Raw genomic sequence first — 27,529 nt, 5'->3', positions numbered from 1 at the left:
ACTGTGTGAAGAACGGATGTGTGTGTGTGTGTGTGTGTGTGTGTGTGTGTGTGTGTGTGTGTGTGTGTGTGTGTGTGTGTGTGTGTCAGATTACACTCATCTGTTGTCAGGCTCGTCCAGTTCCTGCTTAATACTCTTTAATTTGATTATCTGCTGCTTCCAGGTCCAGTGCTGTTACGGTCTCTGGCCGATAGGGGGCGTCTGCTCAGAGATGGAAAAACATATTTGACCCTTTTTATTAATTTTTCTATCAGCAAGATCGCAGATTGACAAGACATATAAGCAACAATCTAAAGTAAAGATGGTTCAGAGGAGGATGTGTTTTTGCGTGTTTTTTTAAAAAGTATTTATGATCTAATGTGACAGCCGAGAGGGTCTGGATCAAATCCCACCTGACATAAGGTACTTGTTTATTGCATCAAGCCCAGGATGCAACACAATATGAAGCAGCTGAGAGCATGAATCATGTCCAGGGTTGATTTATTATCTATTATTTAATATATATATTTCACTTTATTCATTGTTGTTTATATATACAGTTCATCCAAAACTCTGCAGCCAGAATTCTGACCTGCTATAGTAGAAGAACTCGCATTTCCCCCGATCCTTCAAACACTTCACTTGCTTCCATTTTCTTTCAGGATCAACTTTAAAACATATATTTTATTGAGTATTATTTTGATCGTTTAAGTGTTTTGTGACCCTGGTCTGGAAAAGCACTCTAAAAATATGACTTACCTACTTACTAACTTAGATAGATAACATTTAACATGCAAGCATTCACGATGAATGACAACAAAGAAATAACGCTTTACAAATAACCTTTACTTACTTACCTACTGCAAGATCCTGATGTTGACTGAGGACGAGAGGATACAGTTGACTCCAGCCGCTTTTGAAGCTGATGTTTGTTTCAAAACAAAAGGAAACAAATTGAATGTGTGTTGAATTCATACTTAACATAAGATGTTTTCCATATTAGAGAAAATAATAATTAAATTGATCGTCAAAGAATCGAACATTGTTATCCGACAAGTGCTGATCAATACATCTATACACACAAAAATGGCAAATAATGAATACACACACAATAAACATGTTAAAATTTGAATTTTTAGAATGACACCGATAAATGAATGCATATAATAATTCAATAAATATCCCAAGAAAATAAGTACATACAAAATCGTATTTATTATTATAATTATCAAAACATAAGTAAGTAAGTAAGTAAGTCATTTTTATTTATATAGCGCTTTTCCAGACCAGGGTCACAAAGCGCTTAAACAATCAAAACAATAAACAATAAAGTAATGTATATACTTTATAATGTTGATTATTTAATTTTAAAGGTATTTTCTGCGCACTCTTCGTCGTTATCATTGTTATTTATCATTACATTATTGACTCGAACATTTACTATATATTATTTGCAACAATATAATCAACATTATATTTTAATATTTGGTAATTGATTTTTTTTGGGAGTATTTGCTTTATTTATTTATGGAATTATTCTTATATATATATTTATTTTTTTATTTTAATTCTAAAATCCTCTCTCTATATATAAAAAGCACGTTTGTTATCAACCAGTAAAAAAAAAGTTATTGATTTAAGGAACAACAGCATAATAGAGGGATCGATCGATTGACCGCGGTGCCTTGTGGGAAGTGTAGTCCCCCCAACACAAAGGAGTGCGGCTCCGTGACGCCCACAGAGGCGCTGCAGCCTCCGGAAACTACCGGTACCACCATGCCCAGTTCGGGGATGGTTTCCGGTTGTAATGTTTGGACCTGGATGAGCGGATCTCGGCGAGAGGATCAGAGGAGGACTTACAGAGGTGAGCCCAGAACTACAAGTCTGTTGTCGCTCATGTTGGCGACATGTTCGCGGGGTTCACGGGGGGCTGAGAGCAGGGGGAGGGAAGATAATGGAGGGAAGATAATGGAGGGAAGATTCCTCACAGACAATAAGTTGTTCCGCAGCTCACTGAGCGCTTTGCTCAAAGGAACTTCTGCCACAATCTTCGGTTGTTGGTGCGATGCTCCTGCGGGGATGCAGTGCGCAGGCGCAGCCCCTCAAACAAAGGAGGTGTTTGTTATCAGTGGAGCATCAGTGTTGACTCACCGATGTCTCCTCCACTCCTTCATCTTTGTTTCCCAGCCGAGGCTCCCACTGATGCTGGGGCCTGCGAGCCTTCACTCTCGGGGTGACTGTGGGGGTGAATGTGGGGGTGCAGTTGTCACGGGATTTCACAATAAAAGCCGTGACTTTAGAGAGGAGATGTGGTGGAATTCCAGATTTCTCTAGATTTATGTCATGATTTCTTACCCAAAACAATAAATAAATCGATCTTTTTTAACATATACAAATATGTTTTGTGCAAGAGGACACACTTGGATTCTTACAATACACAGCAGAATGTAGTTTTTAATTCTTTAATACTTATTTTGCATCAACTCTAAAACTATTTTAAATGTCTCCCTTTTTATTTTTAAACATTCATTCAGAACCTTTGCATTTCTTACTGACTTTCTTCTCAGTGATTCTCCAGTTTATCCTCCTGTTCTTTAGTTGATGCTTGTTTGTTTTGAAATGTTTATTCTAAAAGATTGACGCCGTGAGGAAGTCAGGTACTTCTGGGAGGAAGTTTAGTTAATCCTCATCATCAGGTGCGTTTAAAAAGCAAAAGTACATGTTGACATAGTCTTTACATAAAATAAATCTTAGTAATTTGACAAATTAATTAAATTATGAGTTTAAATGACCATCATCTGAATTGTCTATGGAAATTAATTATTTCTCATAATTCATCAAATCTATCTTACACAGAAAATAAACTTCTTAAACTTTTTTTGTCTCATATTAAATAAAAACAATACGTCTATATTTGCTTTACAGGACAGAACATTTTATGGAGCTGCTGAACTGTGAATTTCTCTGTGAGATGAATAAAGTATCTATCTATCTATCTATCTTATCTAATCTATCTATCTTATCTATCTATCTTATCTACAGTATCTATCTATCTATCTATCTATCTAATAACAAAGCGAGACCACAAGACCCTTTAAAAAACGTGGGATTTATTGCATTTGAGCAAATAGTTCTTCAAATAAACTTGCAGGAGGGAATCAGAATGTAAAAAGTGGCTTTTAGCAAAAATATTAATTCAACAATAATCCTCCAAACGTTTAGAATTAACAGTTATTTTATAATAACGTGTTATTTATAATTTCCTATATCGTTTTTATTCATTTCCAACGATCGTCACTATTTGTCTAAAAAGGGGGTGATTATAATAAACCGCATTCTTTTTTTAAGATTTATTAAAGGCGAATTTTTATTTTTTAATATACATTCCAGTTGGAGCTCCCCCTTTTATTTTGAAAAGGTGACCGGAAGTGTCCGTGTTTACTCCGGTCAGCGGCTCGAGCTGCTGGCGCGAGGTTCGCTCGCGGGGACAGGAAGCGAGAGGCAGGTCTGTGCCCCCCATAGATGTCCCCCCTCAGGCAGGAACAGACTGAGATTCCCCGCTGAATGGAAGACCACAGAACGCGTCTCAGGTACAAACGTTTCTCTTCAACTGCGTCAATAAAAGTCGTCAAGCGTCTCTTCGCGCGCGGCTCGTTGAACGAAGATGGAAAAAACAAACGCAGACTATTTCACTTTAACTTCTACATTTGCATTTATATCAACCATTAACTCAGTTTTTTTTTAAATCTTAAATCATCATTTATCACCGCGTGGAATTTTAATCCAGGTGAGCAGGTGCGATGACGTGTTATTAGCGCGTCCGTTTCTTTCAATTAAATGTTTTTATTTTTTTTAAAGGGAATTATATTCAAGGTTTTTAACCATCTCCAGACCCCCAGTGTGACCCTTCACCTCCTGTAGCTCTCACCGTCCACTTCCTACTTTAATGGACCATTAGGAGGCGAGCATTGAGCTGTCAATCACTTTGATTGATTGACGGAGGCCACAGATGAAACTGCGGCTCCTTCTTCTTCTTCTTCTTCTCCTCTTCCTCCTCCTCCTCTTCTCCTGCCTATAGAGGTGGAGAACCATCATTAAAGCATTACATCAGGGGTCTTTAAAAAGAAGAAGGAGCTTCTTCTTCTTCTTCTCAGATGGAGCTTCTCCTCCTCCTCCTCCTCCTCCTCCTCCTCCTCCTCCTCCTCCTCCTCCTCCTCCTCCTCCTCCTCCTCCCCCTCCTCCTCCTCTTCCTCCTCTTCTTCTCCTGCCTATAGAGGTGGAGAAAAAACATTAAAGCATCACATCAGGGGTCTTTAAAAAGAAGAAGATGGAGCTTCTCCTCCTCCTCCTCCTCCTCCTCCTCCTCCTCCTCCTCCTCCTCCTCCTCCTCCTCTTCCTCCTCTTCTTCTCCTGCCTATAGAGGTGGAGAACCATCATTAAAGCATTACATCAGGGGTCTTTAAAAAGAAGAAGAAAGAGCTTCTTCTTCTTCTTCTCAGATGGAGCTTCTCCTCTTCCTCAACCTCCTCCTCCTCTTCTTCTCCTGCCTATAGAGGTGGAGAAACACCATTAAAGCATCACATCAGGGGTCTTTAAAAAAAAAGAAGAAGAAGGAGCTTCTTCTTCTACTTCTCAGATGGAACTTCTCCTCTTCCTCCTCCTCCTCCTCCTCCTCCTCTTCCTCCTCCTCCTCTTCTTCTCCTGCCTATAGAGGTGGAGAAACACCATTAAAGCATCACATCAGGGGTCTTTAAAAAGAAGAAGAAGAAGTAGCTTCTTTTTTAAAAACGGGGTCCCTGCAGTGATGCTACTTTTCTGGGTCACAGGCTCATTTTTACGAGGCGTGCTGACCTGGATCCAGACAAAGTGGCGTCCGGCCCACTTTGACGAGACTCGAGCAGGCTGTCGTTCCTCCTCCTCCTCCTCCTCCTCCTCCTCCTCATCCCTCCATCCATTCTTTTTTTTTAAAAGGATAATTAAAGCGGGTCCTGACGCACCGAAGGTAAACGCTTCAGCCGCTGCCGTTTCCTGGTCCAGGGTAATTGAGTCGGGGCGGCGTGGAGGGGGGGGGGTGCGACCCCGAAGATGACCGTAAAGTTCTGATCCGTTCGTCGGTGAGTCACGGATTGAATGAAGGTGCATTAGTCGCACGAACGGGGTTGAGATGGATTGAGTTCTGGAAAATCGTTTTTTGGCTCTTGTGACGACGCTTCGCTGACGTCTATGAAGTATTTTATGCATTAAGTTTTAATGGAAAATCGTAGCTTCGTGTACATTAAACTCTTGAAGTGGTTATGGATTATTATCGATGTCGTGACCTATAAAGAAGCTTGTGTTTAAGGTGACGTAAGATTTTGAAAGAAAATCAGTTCGATGGGTTTGATGTCGGACGAAAATCAAGGTTCCAAGAATGACTTCCTGTTTTGGTGAATAATCATTTTGTTCGGCCCTCGATCAAGTCTGCTGGAAGATTTTTGGCCCCTTGTGTCCTTGAGTTTGAGACCCCTGTTGTTTATACGATAAATGATGGTCAAGATAATAAGATTAGATTTAACTTTGTTAATATCACATTATTATCTTCAATTCTCAGTTTATCTCGATCATCTCTTTTTTCTTTCTTCACCACGTTCTCGTCAACTTCCTTTCCTTGGACGTCATTGAGAGTCTCTGTATATTTGTTGACGTCAGAAATATCTGTTCCTTATCGTAAAAAAAACGATTTGTGTGTATTGGCAAGAATCTGTTGAAGTATATATGTGTAGTATTGTCCAGTACTTGACTCTGGTGTTGTGATACTGTAGCAACAAGTATATATGTGTAGTATTGTCGAGTACTTGACTCTGGTGTTGTGATACTGTAGGAACAAGTATATATGTGTAGTATTGTCGAGTACTTGACTCTGGTGTTGTGATACTGTAGCAACAAGTATATATGTGTAGTATTGTCCAGTACTTGACTCTGGTGTTGTGATAGTGTAGTAACAAGTATATATGTGTAGTATTGTCCAGTACTTGACTCTGGTGTTGTGATAGTGTAGTAACAAGTATATATGTGTAGTATTGTCCAGTACTTGACTCTGGTGTTGTGATAGTGTAGTAACAAGTATATATGTGTAGTATTGTCCAGTACTTGACTCTGGTGTTGTGATAGTGTAGTAACAAGTATATATGTGTAGTATTGTCGAGTACTTGACTCTGGTGTTGTGATACTGTAGGAACAAGTATATATGTGTAGTATTGTCGAGTACTTGACTCTGGTGTTGTGATAGTGTAGCAACAAGTATATATGTGTAGTATTGTCCAGTACTTGACTCTGGTGTTGTGATAGTGTAGTAACAAGTATATATGTGTAGTATTGTCCAGTACTTGACTCTGGTGTTGTGATAGTGTAGTAACAAGTATATATGTGTAGTATTGTCCAGTACTTGACTCTGGTGTTGTGATAGTGTAGTAACAAGTATATATGTGTAGTATTGTCCAGAACTTGACTCTGGTGTTGTGATAGTGTAGTAACAAGTATATATGTGTAGTATTGTCCAGTACTTGACTCTGGTGTTGTGATAGTGTAGTAACAAGTATATATGTGTAGTATTGTCCAGTACTTGACTCTGGTGTTGTAGTATTTACAGACCACATGACTCTTGATGAAGTCGTAACTGCTTTCATTTGTTTTCAAACCAAAATATGTCCAAATATAGGCTTTAAAAGCTGCTGTATCCTCTGGTCCTCAGTAACTACCGGAATTTGGTGTGATTTCATTGTTCCTTTTAGCTGCGGAGCACGTACTAACCGCTGTAGTCTTTTACATGGGAAACTTTAAAATAACCTATTCTCATTATCATTATTATCGTTATTAACTCACTAACTGTAGATAAAAGCTGCTGGAGTCGACTGTATCCTCTCGTCCTCAGTCATCGCCGGGATTTGGTGCGGAGGACGTAAGACTGCTGTAGTCTCTTACAGAGAAAACTTTCAAATAAACTATTCTCATTATTAGACATGACACATGCATGTCAGAAAGAAAAACCCCTAAAAACAGGTTAAACCTCAAACTAACTGTAGAAAAAAGCTTCTGGAGTCGACTGTATCCTCTCGTCCTCAGTCTTTGCCAGGATCTCATGATGTTTCAATGTTCCTTTAGCTGCGGAGGATGTAATGACTGCTGCCACCTAGCGACTGGAAGTTTAAATGCAACACAAAAATGAACAAACACTGCTAACATGTGCATGTTAATTGTAAATAAATTATTGATACAGTGCCGTTGAATATGGATTTGTTATCGTGAAAAGCACGTCGTGATATTTAATTGTTTTTTTTATAGCTCATTAACTTGAACATTAATCTACTTTGGTTCAACCATGTGACTTGTGGTTTATACACCAACGACGCCATCAGTCGTAGCTCAGGTGTGCAAGGTCGTGTCACACCTGTGTGCGTCGGGCACAGATTGACGGGCGAGAGAGAGAGAGAGAGAGAGAGAGAGAGACAGAAGTGCTGATCGACTCCGACGCTTCGTATTGATCCGCCGGCGAGAGGAAGCGAGTTAACGGCCCGAGAGGGAAGTGGAGACGTTAACATCCTGTTTTCATGGCTTCGTTTTGACACTTTCCCGTCAGGCGTGAGCGAGGCGGCGAGTGGCGATGTGCAGATGTTGACACGCAGCGACGCACGCGAGCGTCATGCATGTATAATGTGACACTATTATGCTCACGGACGCTGAACATCACGAAGCTTCTGTGATCACTTCAGCAGCTGCTCTGGTGTGAGTCGTGAAGGCCGACGTCCACAGAAGATCCTTCAACGACAAACATCAGCTGCAGGTTCTAAACATCTCTGCTGAGGAGTAGAAGTGTAACATTGACAAGATACAATGATATTATATATGATAATTATGATACAGGGTCAACACTATGATATATGTTGATACTGTAGTAACAAGGATATATGTGTAGTATTGTCGAGTACTTGACTCTGGTGTTGTGATAGTGTAGTAACAAGTATATATGTGTAGTATTGTCGAGTACTTGACTCTGGTGTTGTGATAGTGTAGTAACAAGTATATATGTGTAGTATTGTCAAGTACTTGACTCTGGTGTTGTAGTATTTACAGACCACATGACTCTTGACGAAGTCGTAACTGCTTTCATTTGTTTTCAAACCAAAATATGTCCAAACATCAGCTTTAAAAGCTGCTGGAGTCACTGTATCCTCTCGTCCTCAGTAATCGCCAGGATCACAGTTAATTTGTTATTGTATGATACTATGATGTTTATTGTCAAGAATCTAGCGATACAATATGTATCACAATAAAGGGTCAATGATATGATATATAGTGATACTGTAGTAACAAGGATGTATTTGTAGTATTGTGGAGTACTTGACTCTGGTGTTGTGATACTGTAGTAACAAGGATATAATTGTAGTATTGTCGAATACTTTACTCTTGTGTTGTGATAGTGTAGTAACAAGAATACAGTATATGTGTAGTATTGTCCAGTACTTGACTCTGGTGTTATGATAGTGTAGTAACAAGTATATATGTGTAGTATTGTCCAGTACTTGACTCTGGTGTTGTGATAGTGTAGTAACAAGGATATATGTGTAGTATTGTCCATTACTTGACTCTGGTGTTGTAGTATTTACAGACCACATGACTCTTGACGAAGTCATAACTGCTTTCATTTGTTTTCAAACTAAAATATGTCCAATAATCGGCTTTAAAAAAAATCGACTGTATCCTCTCGACCTCAGGCATCGCCAGGATCACAGTTCATTTGTTATTGTATCGATACTATGATGTTTATTGTCAAGAATCTAGCGATACAATATGTATCACAATAAAGGGTCAACGATATGATATATAGTGATACTGTAGTAACAAGGATGTATTTGTAGTATTGTGGAGTACTTGACTCTGGTGTTGTGATACTGTAGTAACAAGGATATAATTGTAGTATTGTCGAATACTTTACTCTTGTGTTGTGATAGTGTAGTAACAAGAATACAGTATATGTGTAGTATTGTCCAGTACTTGACTCTGGTATTATGATAGTGAAGTAACAAGTATATGTGTGTAGTATTGTCCAGTACTTGACTCTGGTGTTGTAGTATTTACAGACCACATGACTCTTGACGAAGTCGTAACTGCTTTCATTTGTTTTCAAACCAAAATATGTCCAAACATCAGCTTTAAAAGCTGCTGGAGTCACTGTATCCTCTTGTCCTCAGTCATAACTAAGATTTCACTGTTCCTTTGGTGGGGAGGACGTAACGATTGCTGCCATCCTGCGCCTGGAAGTATAATTGCAAACGCAAATATTTGCGTTTTAAATGAATACGAATTCGAATTATTAAAAAAAATCGTTATTGAACTGTAGCATAAAAAAACATAAAAGATCTATTGTAAAAATAAAATGGGATTTGAAACTCAAAAAAAGATGGAAGTGCCGTCAAGTGTCGAGTATTTAAAAAGAAATATGGCGACGTATTTCTTGAACCTTCACTTGTGTTTTTCAATTCCTAAAAAGTCACTTTAATCAATTCAAGTTTATTCAATTTAATAAAGACGTTTTTTAAATCCGATTTATTTTGTGATTGAAGTGGGATATGATTGAAGTAGTTTTAATTAATTTTATTAATGAATTAATATTGATAGTGAAGAAACTAATCTACCTCCATACACCCCTCATGTTTATTCAATTAAATATTTCACATTATCTTTTTTTTGGTGTGATTTCTGACTTTATACAGCATTAAAAATACACGATAACGCTTCTTTTATTTATAGATAAAACAATATAAATGTTTGCTAATCACTTATCCTCATAAACTTATTGTTATATATTCAATACCATTTAGCCTCTTATTTTCACGAATGCTTTAGAAATGCTTGCGAAACAACATTGGAATTTCGTTTTATAAAGTTTACTAAATAATTAATTGCGTTATCAAAACGCAACCAAATCAGACCCAACGAAACCCTTTACTTTTCTCAGCTCCTGAAATCATATTCCGATTAAATAATGCATCTTAAAAAACGTTGGCCCCTCGTGTGATCAAGCGTGAGGCCCTTAAAACCAGGAGCATTGATTCTTTTTGTTATGACGAAGATTTTAAAAACATCCACTCAAAGCTCTTTTACCACTGATGGTGTTTTCTACTGAAACCACCCGAGGTGAGCGACTCTTGACCAAATAATGATGAAGCTGCAGATTTATTTCGGGGTCTTTTAAAATCGAATCAAGGAGCCGCCGATCGATCCGTTATCACTTGGATTGACTGACGGCGCTTGTTAGCGTTCGTTAAAGTGCGATCCCGACACAAGCGTCGCTCACTCGCCGCCGCCGCCCGTGACGAATGAAGTCCACGAGGATTGAATTTATACGTGTTTGGTTCAGTTGAGTTACTTCTCTTCCACTTTCTTCTTCCTCTTCCTCACGTTCACGGCCATTAAAGTCTTCAAACACAAGTTATACTGTTAGTAATAACATGATAATGTACCTCCAGACATTCTTGACGTAGAAGGAAGATCTAAGTCAACACGCTTTGGTGCGTCCGCATCTATATATGGACAGTGTTTTCTCATGTGGTCTTCTTCTCTCCAGGGGAGAAACGATGGGCGGCGTCTGCTTCGGTGACCTGGTGACCTGAGGATGGAACGCCCACACCACTGCTGAGGACCTTCACCTTCACCGCCCACGACAATAACCATGTAGGTTCAGTCGTCGCCGCCTGCCTCACGCTCTCCAGTGCACCGAGAGCCTCTCCGCCATTTTGTATGTCGGAGAAAGACAGAAAAGTGATGCAGCTAGAAGATGATTTAGGAAGTATGTTTGAGTCGACTGTGAGGTACTTTAGCATCTAGTTGACCAGCATTGTTACTTATACTGTCTGGTGGATTAGTTTTACTTTTTTTGGAACATAAAGTCATTATTAGTCGCGGTCTGGGTCGTGATATTACTCCAGGAGGATCCTGACTACGAAGCCTTGTGGGTCGTCAGAGCATCATAGAGTAATACTACATTAATACTACTAAAATTACAGAGCCACTGGAAGTAATACGACTGAGCCTTGCCAAGTGATACTTCGTAGCCTAGCGGAATAATGCTAGGTAGCTTAGCAGAGTAATATAACAGAGTCTCTGGGAGTAGTATGACTGAGCCTTGCCAAGAAATACTACGTAGCCTAGTGGAATAATGCTGGGTAGCTTATCAGAGTAATATTACAGAGTCTCTGGGAGTAATACGACTGAGCCTTGCCAAGTAATACTATGTAGCCTAGCCGAATAATGCTAGGTAGCTTAGCAGAGTAATATAACAGAGTCTCTGGGAGTAATACGACTGAGCCTTGCCAAGTAATACTAGGTAGCCTAGCGGAATATTTCTAGGTAGCTTAGCAGAGTAATATTACAGAACCACTGGGAGTAATACGACTGAGCCTTGCGGAGCAATACTGCAAAGTCTGATGATATTATACTAGGTAGCTTAGCAGAGTAATATTACACATCCTCTGGGAGTACTACGACTGAGCCTTGCGGAGTAATACTACGTAGCCTAGCGGAAAAATAGTAGGAAGCCTAGCAGAGTAATATAACCGAGCCTCTGGGAGTAATACGACTGAGCTGAATAATACCATGAACCCTCACAGAATAATATGATGAAGCATTGCAGAGTAATACTACGGAGCTTTGCTAAACAATTCTACAGAGACACATGGAGTAATATGATGGAGCCCTGCAGGATAATACTACAGAACCTCGTGGGAATATTTGATGGAGCCTTACAGATCCTCCCGGAGTAGTACTCCTGAGCCTTGCCGAATAATATGACAGAATCTCACAGTATTACTACGGAAAGCTTTGCCGACTTGTGATTGACTTAGACACCTCTGGTTTAGAGACTAAGCAGAGTTAGAAGAGTCAGAGTTGAAGATTTAAAAAAATAAAAAATAAATTAGAGGTGGACATGCTTAAGACAGAGCCAAGGTTTGGCCAATGATAACCCATTGTGTTCATGGGTTTAGTATATTTAGCTGAGGGCCACAGTTCTTAACTATTAATCCTACCTATTGTACTCATGGGGTCTTTGAGAACCACTGTTTCTTTGGTCCCTTGTTGACCTGTTTACCACAGTTCTCTCAGAAAAAACTGTTGGGAATAAACCAAATAAAACGTTCGTTTCTACAACACATTTAAACTTAAATGAGCAGTATCTCAGTTTAGATGTTGGTCGACCTCTGGAATACGTTTCCTGATCTGGATATTGTTCATTTTATTGTCAAACTCACCTGAAACTAGAGTCATCAGGACCTTGTACCATGAATCCTCCATTACTCTCTCCACAGTCTTTGAACAGATCACTGATGGTTCCTCTGCTGTCTTTCAGGAAGCGTTGACCGGTGCGCCTCAAACCCTGTAATGGAAAATCGTGGTGAGTACTGCTTCGAGTGCCGCGGTTTGTAAAGTGCCGTACATATATACTGGCTTTATGAGCTTTGTGCAACCACAGAACATTTCTTGATGACACCCTCGCTATAAATCCAACCCCAGCAGGACCCTTAAAATATGTTAAGTTCTAATAGATTCATGGGTTTTATTGCTGCTCCGTGGTGCGTCTCGTAGTGTTATCTATAAACAGAATGATGTCCCTTCAATTTAGCTGTTTTGATGGATAAGAGCTTTTATTTTGAAAATATGTTTCGGTTGATTGTATTCACATTATCCAATGATAAATATCTATGTTATTTGTTGGATTAATGTTGTTTGTGGTCATAAAAATCTTTAGTACTGTAAAATGAAATTTGTGTGTCGGACCAATATTCTCAATCTAGCCAGTAGTAGTTCACCAGTTGAAGTAAGTCAATCATTTGCTGCAAGATTGAGTGAAATCCTTCACCTCTATAAAGTAGCCAGTAGGTGTCGCTATAAATCGTTCAGCTCTAATTCGATATCCCGACACATGTTACAGAACATTTGCAAAATCCTAATCACCGTTTTCCTTTTGCACCATCTCTCTACCTCGCCGTTAACTTATTCCTGCAATGTTGACCAATTCCCACTAGATGGCGCAGTCCAGACTAGGGAATAAAATATCATTACACGGACGTTTTCATTATAGTGTATCAATATTTAATAGTATTGTATCGAGATTTTAAGATATTTGGTTTAATATCCTGTTTCAACTTTCAAATAATATATATAATACATTTCTTTATTAATGATATTTCAATAAAGTATGTATCAAATATATATATATATATTTTAACTTACAATGAACATACAAATCTTCAAGGATAATGTTCATTTTTGCGTTGCCATTAAACTTCCGGCCACTAGATGGCATCAGTTATTAAATCCTCAGCAGCTAAAAGAACAGTGAAATCTTGGGAGATCCTGGTGATGACTGAGGACGAGAGGATGCAGTCGACTCCAGCAGCTTTTAAAGCTGATGTTTGGACATATTTTGGTTTGAAAACAAATGAAAGCAGTTATGACTGAGGGCGAGAGGATACAGCGATGACTAAGGATGAGAGGATACAGCGATGACTAAGGATGAGAGGATACAGCGATGACTAAGGACGAGAGGATACAGCGATGACTAAGGACGAGAGGATACAGTGACTCCAGCAGCTTTTAAAGCTGATGTTTGGACATATTTTGGTTTGAAAACAAATGAAAGCAGTTATGACTGAGGGCGAGAGGATACAGCGATGACTAAGGATGAGAGGATACAGCGATGACTAAGGACGAGAGGATACAGCGATGACTGAGGACGAGAGGATACAGTGACTCCAGCAGCTTTTAAAGCTGATGTTTGGACATATTTTGGTTTGAAAACAAATGAAAGCAGTTATGACTGAGGGCGAGAGGATACAGCGATGACTAAGGATGAGAGGATACAGCGATGACTGAGGACGAGAGGATACAGTGACTCCAGCAGCTTTTAAAGCTGATGTTTGGACATATTTTGGTTTGAAAACAAATGAAAGCAGTTACGACTGAGGGCGAGAGGATACAGCGATGACTAAGGATGAGAGGATACAGCGATGACTAAGGACGAGAGGATACAGTGACTCCAGCAGCTTTTAAAAGCTGATGTTTGGACATATTTTGGTTTGAAAACAAATTAAAGCAGTTATGACTGAGGGCGAGAGGATACAGCGATGACGAAGGATGAGAGGATACAGCGATGACTGAGGACGAGAGGATACAGTGACTCCATATACTGACATATTTTGTTCTGAAAACAAATTAAATCAGTTACGACTTCGTCAAGAGTCATGTGGTCTGTAAATTCAATTTTCGAAAGCTCAGAGGGACAGCAGATGGCAGTAGCGTTGTGGAACTCGTATGAAATATGATTGAAAGTTATTTTTCGGGTGATTTTTGAAAGAAAACTGATTAACCGTTATAAAACCTCTTCGGCACTGACAGTTATATTCAGACTCTGAGAGCTGAAAAACTTTCAACGTGGTTCTTTTTTTTGTGTGTTTGCACAAACTCTTCTCCAACCATCTGGTCCGGTTAGTGAAATTAAAAAAAAAAGCCCTCGTGGCCTTTTAGTCAAACAGTTTCTGGTTAAACTCTTTAAAATTCACAATTTTATCCCATTTTTAATTAAAATGAAAATCTGAGCAAAAATTGTTTTGGGTTTTTAAAAACCGGTGGAAATTCCATATCGATTTATAATCTCCCCACTCACCCGTGTGTGTGTGTGTGTGTGTGTGTGTGTGTGTGTGTGTGTGTGTGTGTGTGTGTGTGTGTGTGTGTGTGTGTGTGTGTGTGTGTGTGTGTGTGTGTGTGTGTGTGTGTGTGTGTGTGTGTGTGTGTGTGTGTGTGTGTGTGTGTGTGTGTGTGTGTGTGTGTGTGTGTGTGTGTGTGTGTGTGTGTGTGTGTACCTGCTTTCCTCAGTCGCTTCGCTCTGGCCCGGTCTTTTATCCAGGTCAGGCCAACAGGTTCTGGGCTCACACAGATTGGCCGGGCTCTCTCTCTGGAAGCCGGCCCGGCGTGGAGCCTGTATGTGGGGCAGAAGAGAAAGCTGTTCTCTCTCCACACACTTGCTCTCCATCTTTAGAAACCCAGCAGATGCAGCTAAACGCTGGAAGAAGAACAGACCCGTCTCAGAAATAATGACACAGCTCGGCGCTCCGGATTCCTCCCAGCCGGCGGTTCTTTGACGAAGCTCCATAGAAATCAAAGCTTAATTCAGCAGGTCCTGTCAACACTCCCGGAGTCTGCCAGAGTCTGTCAGAGTAGTCTTGTCGTCTTTAGGGAAAACTAACTTTAGACGCTGTTTTCAAGCATTTCAATATACCATATACATGCTTAGAAAGACATGAGTTGCTGATAAATATACAGAGATTGTTAATTATAAACTCTATTATTCATCATTATATTTTAAAATATTTCACAAACAAACTTAATTCCAAATAAATAATAAATGTTTCATCAGTCAATTACTAAAAACTGAAAATATATCTTTTTGTACTTCATTAACTCAACGTTTTTAAAATAAGGTTAAATGTAAAAAATATAAAAGCTTGTTGCTTAAAAAAGGACCATTTCAAATATATTAATTGCTAACTGTTAGCATCACAGGTAAACTCGCATATAAATAACAAAAGTTAATAAATAGTTGAACTTGAAAAAAGATAGCTTAACAAGCAATCTAATTGACATTTTATAATTAAAAATGTTAGGCTTTGCTAGAAAAAGGACAAAAGCTGATTTAAAATCAAATACAATTATTAAAATTTAGAAAAGACCAGATCAATGTGTTGCATCACTGTTAGCATTACAGGCAAACTCACAGATGACTAGCAAAACTTATTAAACAGTTGAAAAACTTCAAAGATGCCAGCTTTACTAGAAATATAATAGACATATTAAATTAGATATTTAGCAAAAGAGAAAAAAAAAGAAGTCAGCAAGCTAATAACAAACTCCACGATCTGTTAGCATCACTGTTAGCATAGCTAGCCTTATAAAAATAGAAAACTAAAAATCAAATAAATAAAAAACTGCTTAGAATATGAAGCACATATACAGTACATCACCAGCTAGCGTTATGCAAAATATAAATTATATATTTATCTGCAATTTAAGAGGAAAAGAAAATAGCCTCATTAATATGAATGGGTTATCAATAAAGTTTTATGTTGACATTCAAAATGTAGTTTAGAAAACATTCAATATGTTTTTTGTCAACTTGTTGGCATCCTGGTCATCAGAATGAGAAACTTTACCAGTGTTGTGAACACAACAAAGGAACTTTTTGTTGTTCATGCAGAGGTAAACAAAAAATTGCTTAGAACTTGTAGTTAGTATAGCAACCTAAATTATTTTAACATTAAAAAATCACAAGAGAAGTTGGAGAGGTTGTTGAGAGAAAGAGTTTTGGGGTTTATTTATGTTTTTAAACTGTTGTACACCAAAGTAGGGGCAACGATGATTTAAAAAAAAAATGGAACTTTCGGAGTCTTGGTGAAGATTTAAGGAAGTTTGACTTTACTGTTTCTCCAAAGCTGTTGTTGGTGCTGAGAAACCATGTCTGTGGAGCTGCTGGACAAGTGTGAGAAGAACTGATGTTCTGTTGACGTTTGATGAAGAGCTGATGATTGAAAACATGCCTCCACCACAGACATACCAGCGCGTCCACGCTTCACATGGAAAACATCTCTTTTCTCCCAGGAATGGTTGGCATCTGTCAGTGAACGCTGACCTGTGCCGAGAGCCAAGGAGGGGAGGGTCAGCGAAGGGAGTCCGGCTCCTGGAGGGAGGGAATTTCTTAAGGAGATTGATAGAGGGAGGGAACGAGGGAGTTTGGTAGGCTCCGAGGAATATCTGGGAATAACAACAGAGAGAGAGATCCAGACGGGAGAAGCTCACCGGCTGCAGGTGCGTCTGCTTCTTAACGGTCCTGACGGGGGGGGAACAGGTAGAGAGGCCCCCGGGGGGGCTCTATCATGGGCCAGAGTCTGCGGACTGACGGGACCTCGGCTCAGGTCCCGCAGCGGAGCGACGGCGGCGGCGGTGAGTCCACGCTCGCTTGTTTTCTTTGTCAAATCACTTTTAAAAGTGGATTTTTTTTTTTTTTTTTGAAAAGACATTCCAGCACCGTGAGCGAGACAGAGGGCTGGCTGTACTACAATCAGTTATGCACCCCCCCCCCTCTCTTCCTCTCCCTTCGCTTCCCCTCACTTTTGCACCACAGTGAGGAATGTTAAATCACCGGGATCATGTGGAGAAATCTCAGCTGTGTTGCTACATACTGATGCCGGAGCTGCACGTTCTTTTTTGTTCTGCTTTAAGTTCTTTTTTCAATTCTCGACATCGAAAAAAACCTCCGTTCGTGTCGTCACTCGAGGGATTGGATTTCAAAATATGGCTTCCAGGAGTTAATACTGTGGTCGGAGGTATTTCCCAACTGTGGCCCCCCACAGAAGAGGGATTATTACGTAAGCGATAAGGACGGCTCGGAAGGGAATATTCTTTAAATCCCACCTGACTCTGTGACCCGACGAGGGGGAACACGGTCCCTCCAGGAGGGTTTTTTTTTGGGGGGTCAGAGGGCGTCGTTGACACGCCTCCGTGTTCCAGACATTAATTATAACATGTAGACGACACAAGATACTGTACGTCTGTTGCTAACTGTTGGAATTATAGAAAATGGCTAAATATTTAAAAAAGATACGTTAAGAAAACCCTACATTTGTTTGTTGCTAACTGGTAGCATTATTGTTAGCATTAGCAGCAATGTAAATTAAAAAAAAGAAACTAAAAATCAAAATATCAAAACTGCCAAGTTAATGCTAACCTTATAGAAATTGGAAAAAACTGATGATAAATTTAGAAAAAAGCAGATATGTTTGTTGCTAACTGTTAGCATTGCTCTTAGCATGGATAGCAATCTAAAATTTAAAAGGGAAACTGAAAATCTAATTATGAAAACGGCTTGAAACTTGTAGTTGGGATCAATCGTACTCTTGTGGAAAATAAAAACAAACAAATAATATACAATTTGATATTATCGGATATGTTCGTTACTAACTGATGGCATCACTCTTAGCGATGCTGGCAATTTAAAATTAAAAAAGCTGAAATAAAATCATATGAGAAAACTGCCTAAAATTTGTAGTTACCATCAATGGCTAACCTTATACAAAATGGGGGGAAAAAATGATGATAAATTTAGAAAACAGCAGATATGTTTGTTGCTAACTATTATTATTACTGTTAGCATCAATATCAACTAATATTTAAAAAGGGAAACTCAAAATCTAAAATTTAAAAACTGCTTGAAAGTTGCAGTTAGGATCAGTCACTATCCTTACGCTAAATAGAAACAAATGAACTATAACATTTGGAAAACATCAGATATTTTTTATACAGTTAGCATCATTGATAGCATTGCTAGTATTGTAAAATTCAAAAGTGAAACTAAAAATCAAATTCAGAAAACTGCTTAAAACTTGTAAGTTAACCATCATAAAAAATACAATATATAAATAATACTTTTAAAAAACAGCACATACGTTTGTTGCATACTGTTAGCATTACTGTTAGCATTGCTAGTATTGTAAAATTCAAAAGGGAAACTAAAAATCAAATTCGGAAAACTGCTTAAAACTTGGAAAAAATCCTAAAAAATACAATATACAATGTAATAGCATTATATAGCATAAGCATTGCTAGTATTGTAAAATTCAAAAGTGAAAACTAGAAATTAAGTTTAGAAGAACTGCAGTTTACCAAAATATATTTTTTTAAGCTCATATGTTTGTTTCTTACTGTTAGCATTATTGTTAGCATTGCTAGTACTGTAAAAATCAAAAGTGAAACTACAAATCAAATTATTAAAACTGCTTAAAAAGTGGGACTTTACAATCGTAAAAAAAAGAGGAATATATATAATATAATGCATTTAAAAAAACAGCACATATGTTTGTTTCTTACTGTTAGCATTACTGTTAGTATTGCTAGTATTGTAAAATTCAAAAGTGAAACTACAAATCAAATTTTACAAACTGCTTAAAACTGGTGGATAGCATCGGGACGGCGTATTGCGATAGACTCACCTGACTCAGAGGGGGAACATGGACCCTCTAGTGGGTGTTTTTTTTGGGGGGGCTCCGTGTTTCTTGACCGGTCCACCTTATCTTGGCAGCGATTACGGAGTCGCGCTGAATGGGCGACATCGGCTGACGCGTGTCACGTCGTGAATGGTTGCTGGAAGAATAGTATTTCCATGAGCTGCACGGTCAACTATGTGATCTACAGGAAGAGCTTGTCTTTGTTTTCACTCACAGGACCAGGGTGGAGTGCTGTTTCCTCCCTCTGTTTCCACGCTGACCCCCCCCCTCCAAACACAAACACTCGTCTACTTTTCGGTCTTTTTGCCTTCAGTTCCATTGTCGTCGTCAGCGTCAGTGACAGGCACAGAGTCGCACGCCTCGCTGCTGAAACACGTCGCTGTTCAGCCTCCGCCGACCGTCTTCGTTCCCGTTTAACTGGAGCGTTTCTTGACGGAATACGACGTTTTTTAAGCGTTTATCTGGGAAGCATCCTGCTCGGGATGTGAACGCATTCATTCATTCATTTCCTGCTCCTGGTCCTCGCCGGGAAGACTGAAGGTTTCTAGTATCTGGATCTATTCATCGATTGTTTTCTTTGGAGTTGTTGAGATGCTTAAGAGATTTACTGGAACTCTGATTTGGTCGTGAATGACGCTTGCATATCAATGGCATGCTGCTTTAGGCCCCGCCGCCGTGGAAGCTGGACCCTTAATCCCCCTTTTTCAGGTAGAATTTACTTTTTTTTTTTAATATGCTTTTCTGTCAGAAGTTGGGCGACGTTAAGAGGTTTTACAATACACACTAGCTCGAAGCGTGTGTATTGTCGAGAATAAGTCCAAACGATATGTATCACAATATAGAGACAACCATACCCTATATAGTGATACTGTAGTAACAAGAATATATGTGTAGTATTGTCGAGTACTTGACTCTGGTGTTGTAGTATTTACAGACCACATGACTCTTGACGAAGTTGTAACTGATTTAATTTGTTTTCAAACCAAAATATGTCCAAACATCAGCTTTTAAAGAGTGGACTGTATCCTCTCGTCCTCAGTCATCGCTGGATTTTATTTACGCTTTACCTGCGGATGGCCAAAAGTTTAATGCAACACAAGAAGGAAAAAAAGCTGTGAATGTTTGCATTTAAAATGTAATTAAAAAACGTAACTATTTTATTTTATACACTAATTTGAGATATAAACCATAAAATAATATATGTGAAGTATTGTCCAGTACTTGACTCTGGTGTTGTGATAGTGTAGTAACAAGTATATATGTGTAGTATTGTCCATTACTTGACTCTGGTGTTGTGATAGTGTAGTAACAAGTATATATGTGTATTATTATCCAGTACTTGACTCTGGTCTTGTGATAGTGTAGTAACAAGTATATATGTGTAGTATTGTCCAGTACTTGACTCTGGTGTTGTGATAGTGTAGTAACAAGTATATATGTGTAGTATTGTCCAGTACTTGACTCTGGTGTTGTGATAGTGTAGTAACAAGTATATATGTGTAGTATTGTCGAGTACTTGACTCTAGTGTTGTGATAGTGTAGTAACAAGTATATATGTGTAGTATTGTCGAGTACTTGACTCTGGTGTTGTAGTATTTACAGACCACATGACTCTTGACGAAGTCGTAACTGCTTTCATTTGTTTTTCAAACCAAAATATGTACAAACATCAGCTTTTAAAGAGTCGACTGTATCCTCTCGTCCTCAGTCATCGCTGGATTTTATTGACGCTTTAGTGCGGATTGCAAGAAGTTTAATCCAACACAAGAAGGAAAAACTGCTCCGAATATTTGCATGTTAAATGTAAATAAAAACGTAAATATGTTGTTGTATACACTTGTTTGAGATACAAACCATCAAAGAAGTAGCTTCAGATGAATATCGACACAGTATCGTGAAAAAAGAGGTATCAAATGAAAACAAACTGACAAGTTGAGGTCAGTGAGTTCTTTTTTCATTTTTTTTTTACTTTAAAAATAAATTCAGCTCTAGTGGAGCTACTGAAGACATCGGCAAAGTGTGGCCTGGGGGCCCTTTTACGGCCCTTTTACTACACTCGACTAGAATGAGGTCAGAGTTTTAAACTGTGAAGCTGATGTAGCGATGGTTCCGACGGTTGGCAAGCTGTTTCATTTCAGTACTCATCTGACTTTAAATATACACTATAAATAAAATGGATGTTTTAGAACTGTTCTCTCTTTTTTATCATTTTAATATTTTTGTCAAAATAAATTAAAAATAAAAACCTCCTTCATATCAAAATGTTTAATGTTTTTCCCCCAAAACGTTTTAATGATTTATATTTGAATCAAATAAAATAATTTAATTGTTTAGTTTTACAATATAATTTTCTATATGTTACTTTTAGGGTTACAGCATTTAAAGGAAGTGAGTCAGCATTATTAACCCTATGAATGTGATGCTATGCTAACACTAAATTATGCTAGCACTTTTGCGCCAAATGTAAAGAGTTTTTTGTTCAAAATTATACTCTCTTTTCTTTTGTTTTTCCTATCATGGAATGATAGAAGTGTATTCTTGAAAAACAACATAAAACACTTTTTTAGTTCTAAAGAATCAATGCTAGTTAGCTTAGCATCCAGTGCTATCTCTTTGCTGCCCTGGTGTTTATCCTGTCTTCTTCTTTTCAGTTCTGTGTGTCGTTGTTTATTAACTCTTGTCGCTTCAATAGTTAACGCTGTTGTGTTTATTTATGCTCCCAGTTACTCTTTACCTAGAACACAGTGCTACTAGCATAACAACACACGGTCGCTACGACTGACAAACGTTGATATTATTAAAACAACGTATTGTTTACGTTATTTCACGTATTCTTGTACACAATTATAGAGATTGAAATGATTACTATGAATTATTTACTTGTAATTAAAGTGGCTGTTGTTCTATATTAGTACCAGTCACCTTGTCTGAGAAGTGTATTAACAAGTATATATGTGTAGTATTGTCCAGTACTTGACTCTGGTGTTGTGATACTGTAGTAACAAGTATATATGTGTAGTATCGTCAAGTACTTGACTCTGGTGTTGTGATAGTGTATTAACAAGTATATATGTGTAGTATTGTCCAGTACTTGACTCTGGTGTTGTGATACTGTAGTAACAAGTATATATGTGTAGTATCGTCAAGTACTTGACTCTGGTGTTGTGATACTGTAATAACTTACTTACTTACTTACTTATATATGTAGTATTGTCCAATACTTGACTCTGGTGTTGTGATACTGTAGTAGCAAGGATATATTTGTAGTATTGTCCAGTACTTGACTTTGCTGTTGTAGTATTTACAGACCACATGACTCTTGACGAAGTCGTAACTGCTTTCATTTGTTTTCAAACCAAAATATGTCCAAACATCAGCTTTAAAAGCTGCTGGACTCACTGTATCCTCTCGTCCTCAGTCTGTATTATATTCTCGCTTTACCTGCGGATGGCCAGAAGTTTAATGCAACACAAGAAGGAACAAATGCTGTGAATATTTGCACGTTAAATGTAAATAAAAAATGTAACTATTTTATTTTAGCGTAGCAACACACGGCCGCTACGACTGTTTTTGCAAACGTTGATATTATTAAAACAGCGTATTGTTTACATTATTTCACATATTCTTGTACACAATTATAGAGATTGAAATTATCACTTGTAATTAAAGTGGCTGTTGTTCTATATTAGTACATATATTAAATATAAATAAATAATTTAGTAAAGAGGGACCGAAAAATAACTTTTTTTATTTCCCATGTCCATCGTTTCCTGTGAAGTCACCTTGTCTGAGAAACATTCCGTGTTTTCTCGCCTCCCCGAGTGTGTTTTCTGTTCCCTCTCCTCTGGTAAATATTATGTCTCCTGAAAGCAGCAGCTGAGAGGAAAATACATTGTTTTACACTCGGCTTCTCGCCGCGTCCGCCTGTCAATCACCGCGCTCAGAAATGCGTTTCCATGGCAGCAAAATAGCAGTTATGGAGTCTCTCAGGCGTCTGACACTTCTTTAAAAGCTTGTGTCGAGACTTTTTTCTTTCTTTTGTTCCGCCGCCTTCACGGACCCTCCAGAGGACAGATAGTGATCGCGTCCACCTCGAGAGCATGTGTCAGCAGAAAAACATCTGCTGACTCGTGACGATAAAAAGACGTGACGTCTCTCTTTCCTTTAGGTTTAATTTTAGCTCCAAGATTGTTTTTTAATTGATCCCGATGTTATTTTTAGATGACGAGGCCGAGCAGCACCACAGCGCCATGGTGGGAGAGGTGGGCTCCGCGGGGGACAGCACCCCCAAACGAAAGGGGAAGTTCTCCACCCTGGGCAAGATCTTCAAGCCCTGGAAATGGCGCAAGAAGAAAAGCAGCGATAAATTCAAGGAGACGTCGGAAGGTCGGTGACCGGGTCTCGTTTTTCAGCCCAGAGTCTGCGCTGGTTCTGGGTTCGGTTCTGGAAACGAAACCAACGTTTACTTGTACAACTTGTTTCACACGGTTCGAGGGAGTTTTAGGAATTTAGCTGATTCTAACATACTCAGGGTTTTTACAGTATCAATATTTTCATCAAATACAAATTACATTTTTCCAATACTTACAAAAACTTAATTTTTCTGCCTCAAAATAAAACAAAGACAAAAAAGTAATAATTCTCCATCACAAAATACACAATAAATAATTGAACTAGAAACAAAAAGTACACAGTTATTCATACAAGTATTATATAACAATATTTATTATGGATGTTGGGTCACCTTGACCCAGAGACAACACAAGGGATACCACAAACACATTTGTTTTCAGGCCTACAGGTCACTTTGACTCAGAGACAACAAAAGGGATACCACAAACACATTCGTTTTTTAGACCTTCAGGTCACCTTGACGCTGAGATAACACAAGGGATACCACAAACACATTTGTTTTCAGGCCTTCGGGTCACATTGACCCAGAGACAACACAAAAGATACCACAAACACATTTGTTTTCAGGCCTTTGGGTCACCTTGACCCAGAGGCAACACAAGGGATACCAAAAACACGTTTGTTTTTTCAGGCCTTCTGGTCATCTTGACCCAGAGACAACACAAGAGATACCACAAACACATTTGTTTTCAAGCCGTCGGGTCTCCTTGACACTGAGATAACACAAGGGATACCACAAACACATTTGTTTTCGGACCTTCGGGTAACCTTGACCCAGAGACTACATAAGGGATACCACAAACACATTTGTTTTCTGGCTTTCGGGTCACCTGGACCCAGAGACAACACAAAGGATACCACAAACACACTTGTTTTCAGGCCTTTGGGTCACCTTGACCCAGAGATAAGGTTAAGGGTTAAGTATATTGAAATATATTGAATCAAATTGTTTGATGAATTAAACAAATGTTATTTTAATAATAATCTAATTATTTTTATTTTACAGACACTTTATTGAAGTAAACATCATAAAATAACCACGATTGAAATAAAAACGATTTGAAAAGATTAAGAGAAATAATCGATACAGTTGAATATAAATAAAGTATCTTGTGAAAAAAACATACCGAGTTCAGTGTATCGATATTTTCTCACAACCCTTAAGGTCACCATAGCAACAGAAACATCACTTTGACGTTAAACTGTCCGGTGATGAGCCACATTACATGACCAAAATCTGTTTTCCAACCGTAGCCATTAGAGCAAGAATGCTCTCCAGCCGTACATGGAGACGTTTGAACGTCTTGACGAAGCAGCTGCTGGTTCTTAGGTGTTAACCTGGACTCGTACTCTAGTCTGAACAGATCCATGTGTTTGCAGAGCTGGAGAGGAAGATGTCCACCAGGAGGACGCGGCAGGAGCTCATCGAGCAGGGCGTTCTCAAGGAGGATCCAGACCACGGTAGGTCCAGCCCTGTGTGTCCCAACAGACCCACACCTTACACAAGGTGTCTGGCACTAATTCCTGGAGAGTTGAGCAACGTCTCCTGCCCTTGTTCTTGAGCAACGCTGAGGAAGCGTGTCTGGAGCTGAAGTGGAACAAATGCTGCCCTGAAGCTCAACAGCTTTCAGACCAACGTTCTGTTTATTGAAGCTACAGCTGCTGCAGAGGAACTCTCTCTGGACACGAATCCTTCTTCAGCTTTGAACCCAGTTGTGTGTGGAAGTAGATCAGAATATTGTTATATTTTGTTCTTTTAAAGAATTTTAAGCATGTTTTTTACAATAGAATTCAATCATTTCTAGGTTTGAAAGAGTTTTTTATTGAATATTTAATGCTATAAACTCCATTTTAAAATATTATAATATTACACTTTAAAAAGTAAATCAGAATATTGTTATATATTGTTATTTTAAAGAATTTTAAACATGTTTTTTTACAATAGAATTCAATCATTTCTAGGTTTGAAAGAGTTTTTTGTTGAATATTTAATGCTATAAACTCCATTTTAAAATGTTATAATATTACACTTTAAAAAGTAGATCAGAATATTGTTATATGTTGTTATTTTAAAGAATTTTAAACATGTTTTTTACAATAGAATTCAATCATTTCTAGGTTTGAAAGAGTTTTTTATTGAATATTTAATGCTATAAACTCCATTTTAAAATGTTATAATATTACACTTTAAAAAGTAGATCAGAATATTGTTATATGTTGTTCTTTTAAAGAATTTTAAACATGTTTTTTACAATAGAATTCAATCATTTCTAGGTTTGAAAGAGTTTTTTATTGAATATTTAATGCTATAAACTCCATTTTAAAATGTTATAATATTACACTTTAAAAAGTAGATCAGAATATTGTTATATATTGTTATTTTAAAGAATTTTAAACATGTTTTTTACAATAGAATTCAATCAATTCTAGGTTTGAAAGAGTTTTTTATTGAATATTTAATGCTATAAACTCCATTTTAAAATGTTATAATATTACACTTTAAAAAGTAGATCAGAATATTGTTATATGTTGTTCTTTTAAAGAATTTTAAACATGTTTTTTACAATAGAATTCAATCATTTCTAGGTTTGAAAGAGTTTTTTATTGAATATTTAATGCTATAAACTCCATTTTAAAATGTTATAATATTACACTTTAAAAAGTAGATCAGAATATTGTTATATATTGTTATTTTAAAGAATTTTAAACATGTTTTTTACAATAGAATTCAATCATTTCTAGGTTTGAAAGAGTTTTTTATTGAATATTTAATGCTATAAACTCCATTTTAAAATGTTATAATATTACACTTTAAAAAGTAGATCAGAATATTGTTATATATTGTTATTTTAAAGAATTTTAAACATGTTTTTTTACAATAGAATTCAATCATTTCTATCTTCGTTTTTATTGATTATTTCATTCTATAAATTCTATATTGAAGTTTTCATAATAGTTCGTAATAACACTTTAAAAATCGAATTGTTTTTAAAACGAATTATGTTCATTTTTTTTTACACAGTTTAATGTTCTAATTCCAAAAATAATAATAAAATCTAGATTCAAAATGGTTTTTTTTAAATAAATTAAACTAAATAAATTAAAACTGAACGAAATTATGTGTATATTTGTATTTACTTTAATGAATATCTTTATTAAATAATTTGTGTATTAAAAGTTTAATTTTTTTTTGATTAAAACTGAATATAATCGTTTCTATATTATTTATTTATTTAATGAATAACTTTTATAATAATATTTTGTGTATTAAAAAGTTCAATTTTTCAATATACAAATTATTGTATTCAGTTTTAATTAAAACTAATTTCAGCTTTAAATATAAAATTATTTTACTAATTTATTCCTTAAAATAAAAAATAATATACACTTTATTTTAATCAATTTAAATTAAAACAAAATAAAACTTTGAATACACAGATTATTTTATTAAGTTATTCATTAAAATAAAAACATTATACACATTATTTTATTCCGTTTATTAAAGCAAAATTAAACTTTTAATAAACAAATTATTTAATAAAGTTATTTATTAAAATAAAAATAATAAACACATTATTTTATTCCGTTTTAATTAAAGCAAAATTAAACTTTCAATATACAAAATATTTAATAAAAATATTCATTAAAATAAAAATAATAAACACATTATTTTATTCCGTTTATTAAAGCAAAATTCAACTTTTAATATACAAATGATTTAATAAAGTTATTTATTAAAATAAAAGATAATACACCAATAATTTTATAAAATGATTCATTAATTAAATAATAAATAATATAAAAAATGTTTTATTCAGTTTTAATTAAAACAAAATTAAACTTTCGATATACAAATTATTGAATATTTAATATTTAAAATAAAAAAAAAATCTTAAAAAAAACAACATTTCAATAAAAAAACATTTCAAATATTAAAAGTAATTCAATGTTCTGACGACAGTGATTGACAGGTGTTGATGAAAAACAGTGAAAAATGTATTCTTGTCCAACATTTGATTGACAGATGGCGAGTCTCACCACCTGAAGCA

General features: G+C 37.0%; 1 protein-coding gene across 6 annotated transcripts in view; it reads left to right on the top strand.

The window, feature by feature from the left end:
- Positions 1 to 1,533: 1,533 nt before the first annotated feature.
- Positions 1,534 to 27,529, top strand: part of phactr4b (phosphatase and actin regulator 4b) — a 44,232-nt gene continuing 18,236 nt past the window's right edge. For 2 of the 6 annotated variants that reach the window (XM_087813126.1, XM_087813121.1), the window contains exons 1-4: positions 16,818 to 17,007; positions 23,289 to 23,453; positions 24,861 to 24,941; positions 27,505 to 27,529. The exon at positions 27,505 to 27,529 is cut by the window's right edge and continues 419 nt beyond it. In XM_087813126.1, the coding sequence (XP_087669252.1) occupies positions 16,941 to 17,007; positions 23,289 to 23,453; positions 24,861 to 24,941; positions 27,505 to 27,529 (338 nt within the window). In that variant the 5' untranslated portion in view covers positions 16,818 to 16,940. Of the gene's footprint in view, positions 1,844 to 3,428; positions 3,570 to 5,048; positions 5,094 to 10,582; positions 10,690 to 12,361; positions 12,407 to 16,817; positions 17,008 to 19,346; positions 19,776 to 23,288; positions 23,454 to 24,860; positions 24,942 to 27,504 lie in introns of those variants that run through there. The other 4 variants (XM_087813123.1, XM_087813124.1, XM_087813125.1 and 1 more) reach the window with 4 other exon arrangements.

The sequence above is a fragment of the Callionymus lyra genome, chromosome 17 (genome assembly GCF_982586985.1).
Source record: "Callionymus lyra chromosome 17, fCalLyr1.hap1.1, whole genome shotgun sequence".
NCBI classification, from domain to species: domain Eukaryota; kingdom Metazoa; phylum Chordata; class Actinopteri; order Syngnathiformes; family Callionymidae; genus Callionymus; species Callionymus lyra.
This window is presented reverse-complemented; position numbering and strand designations above follow the sequence as displayed.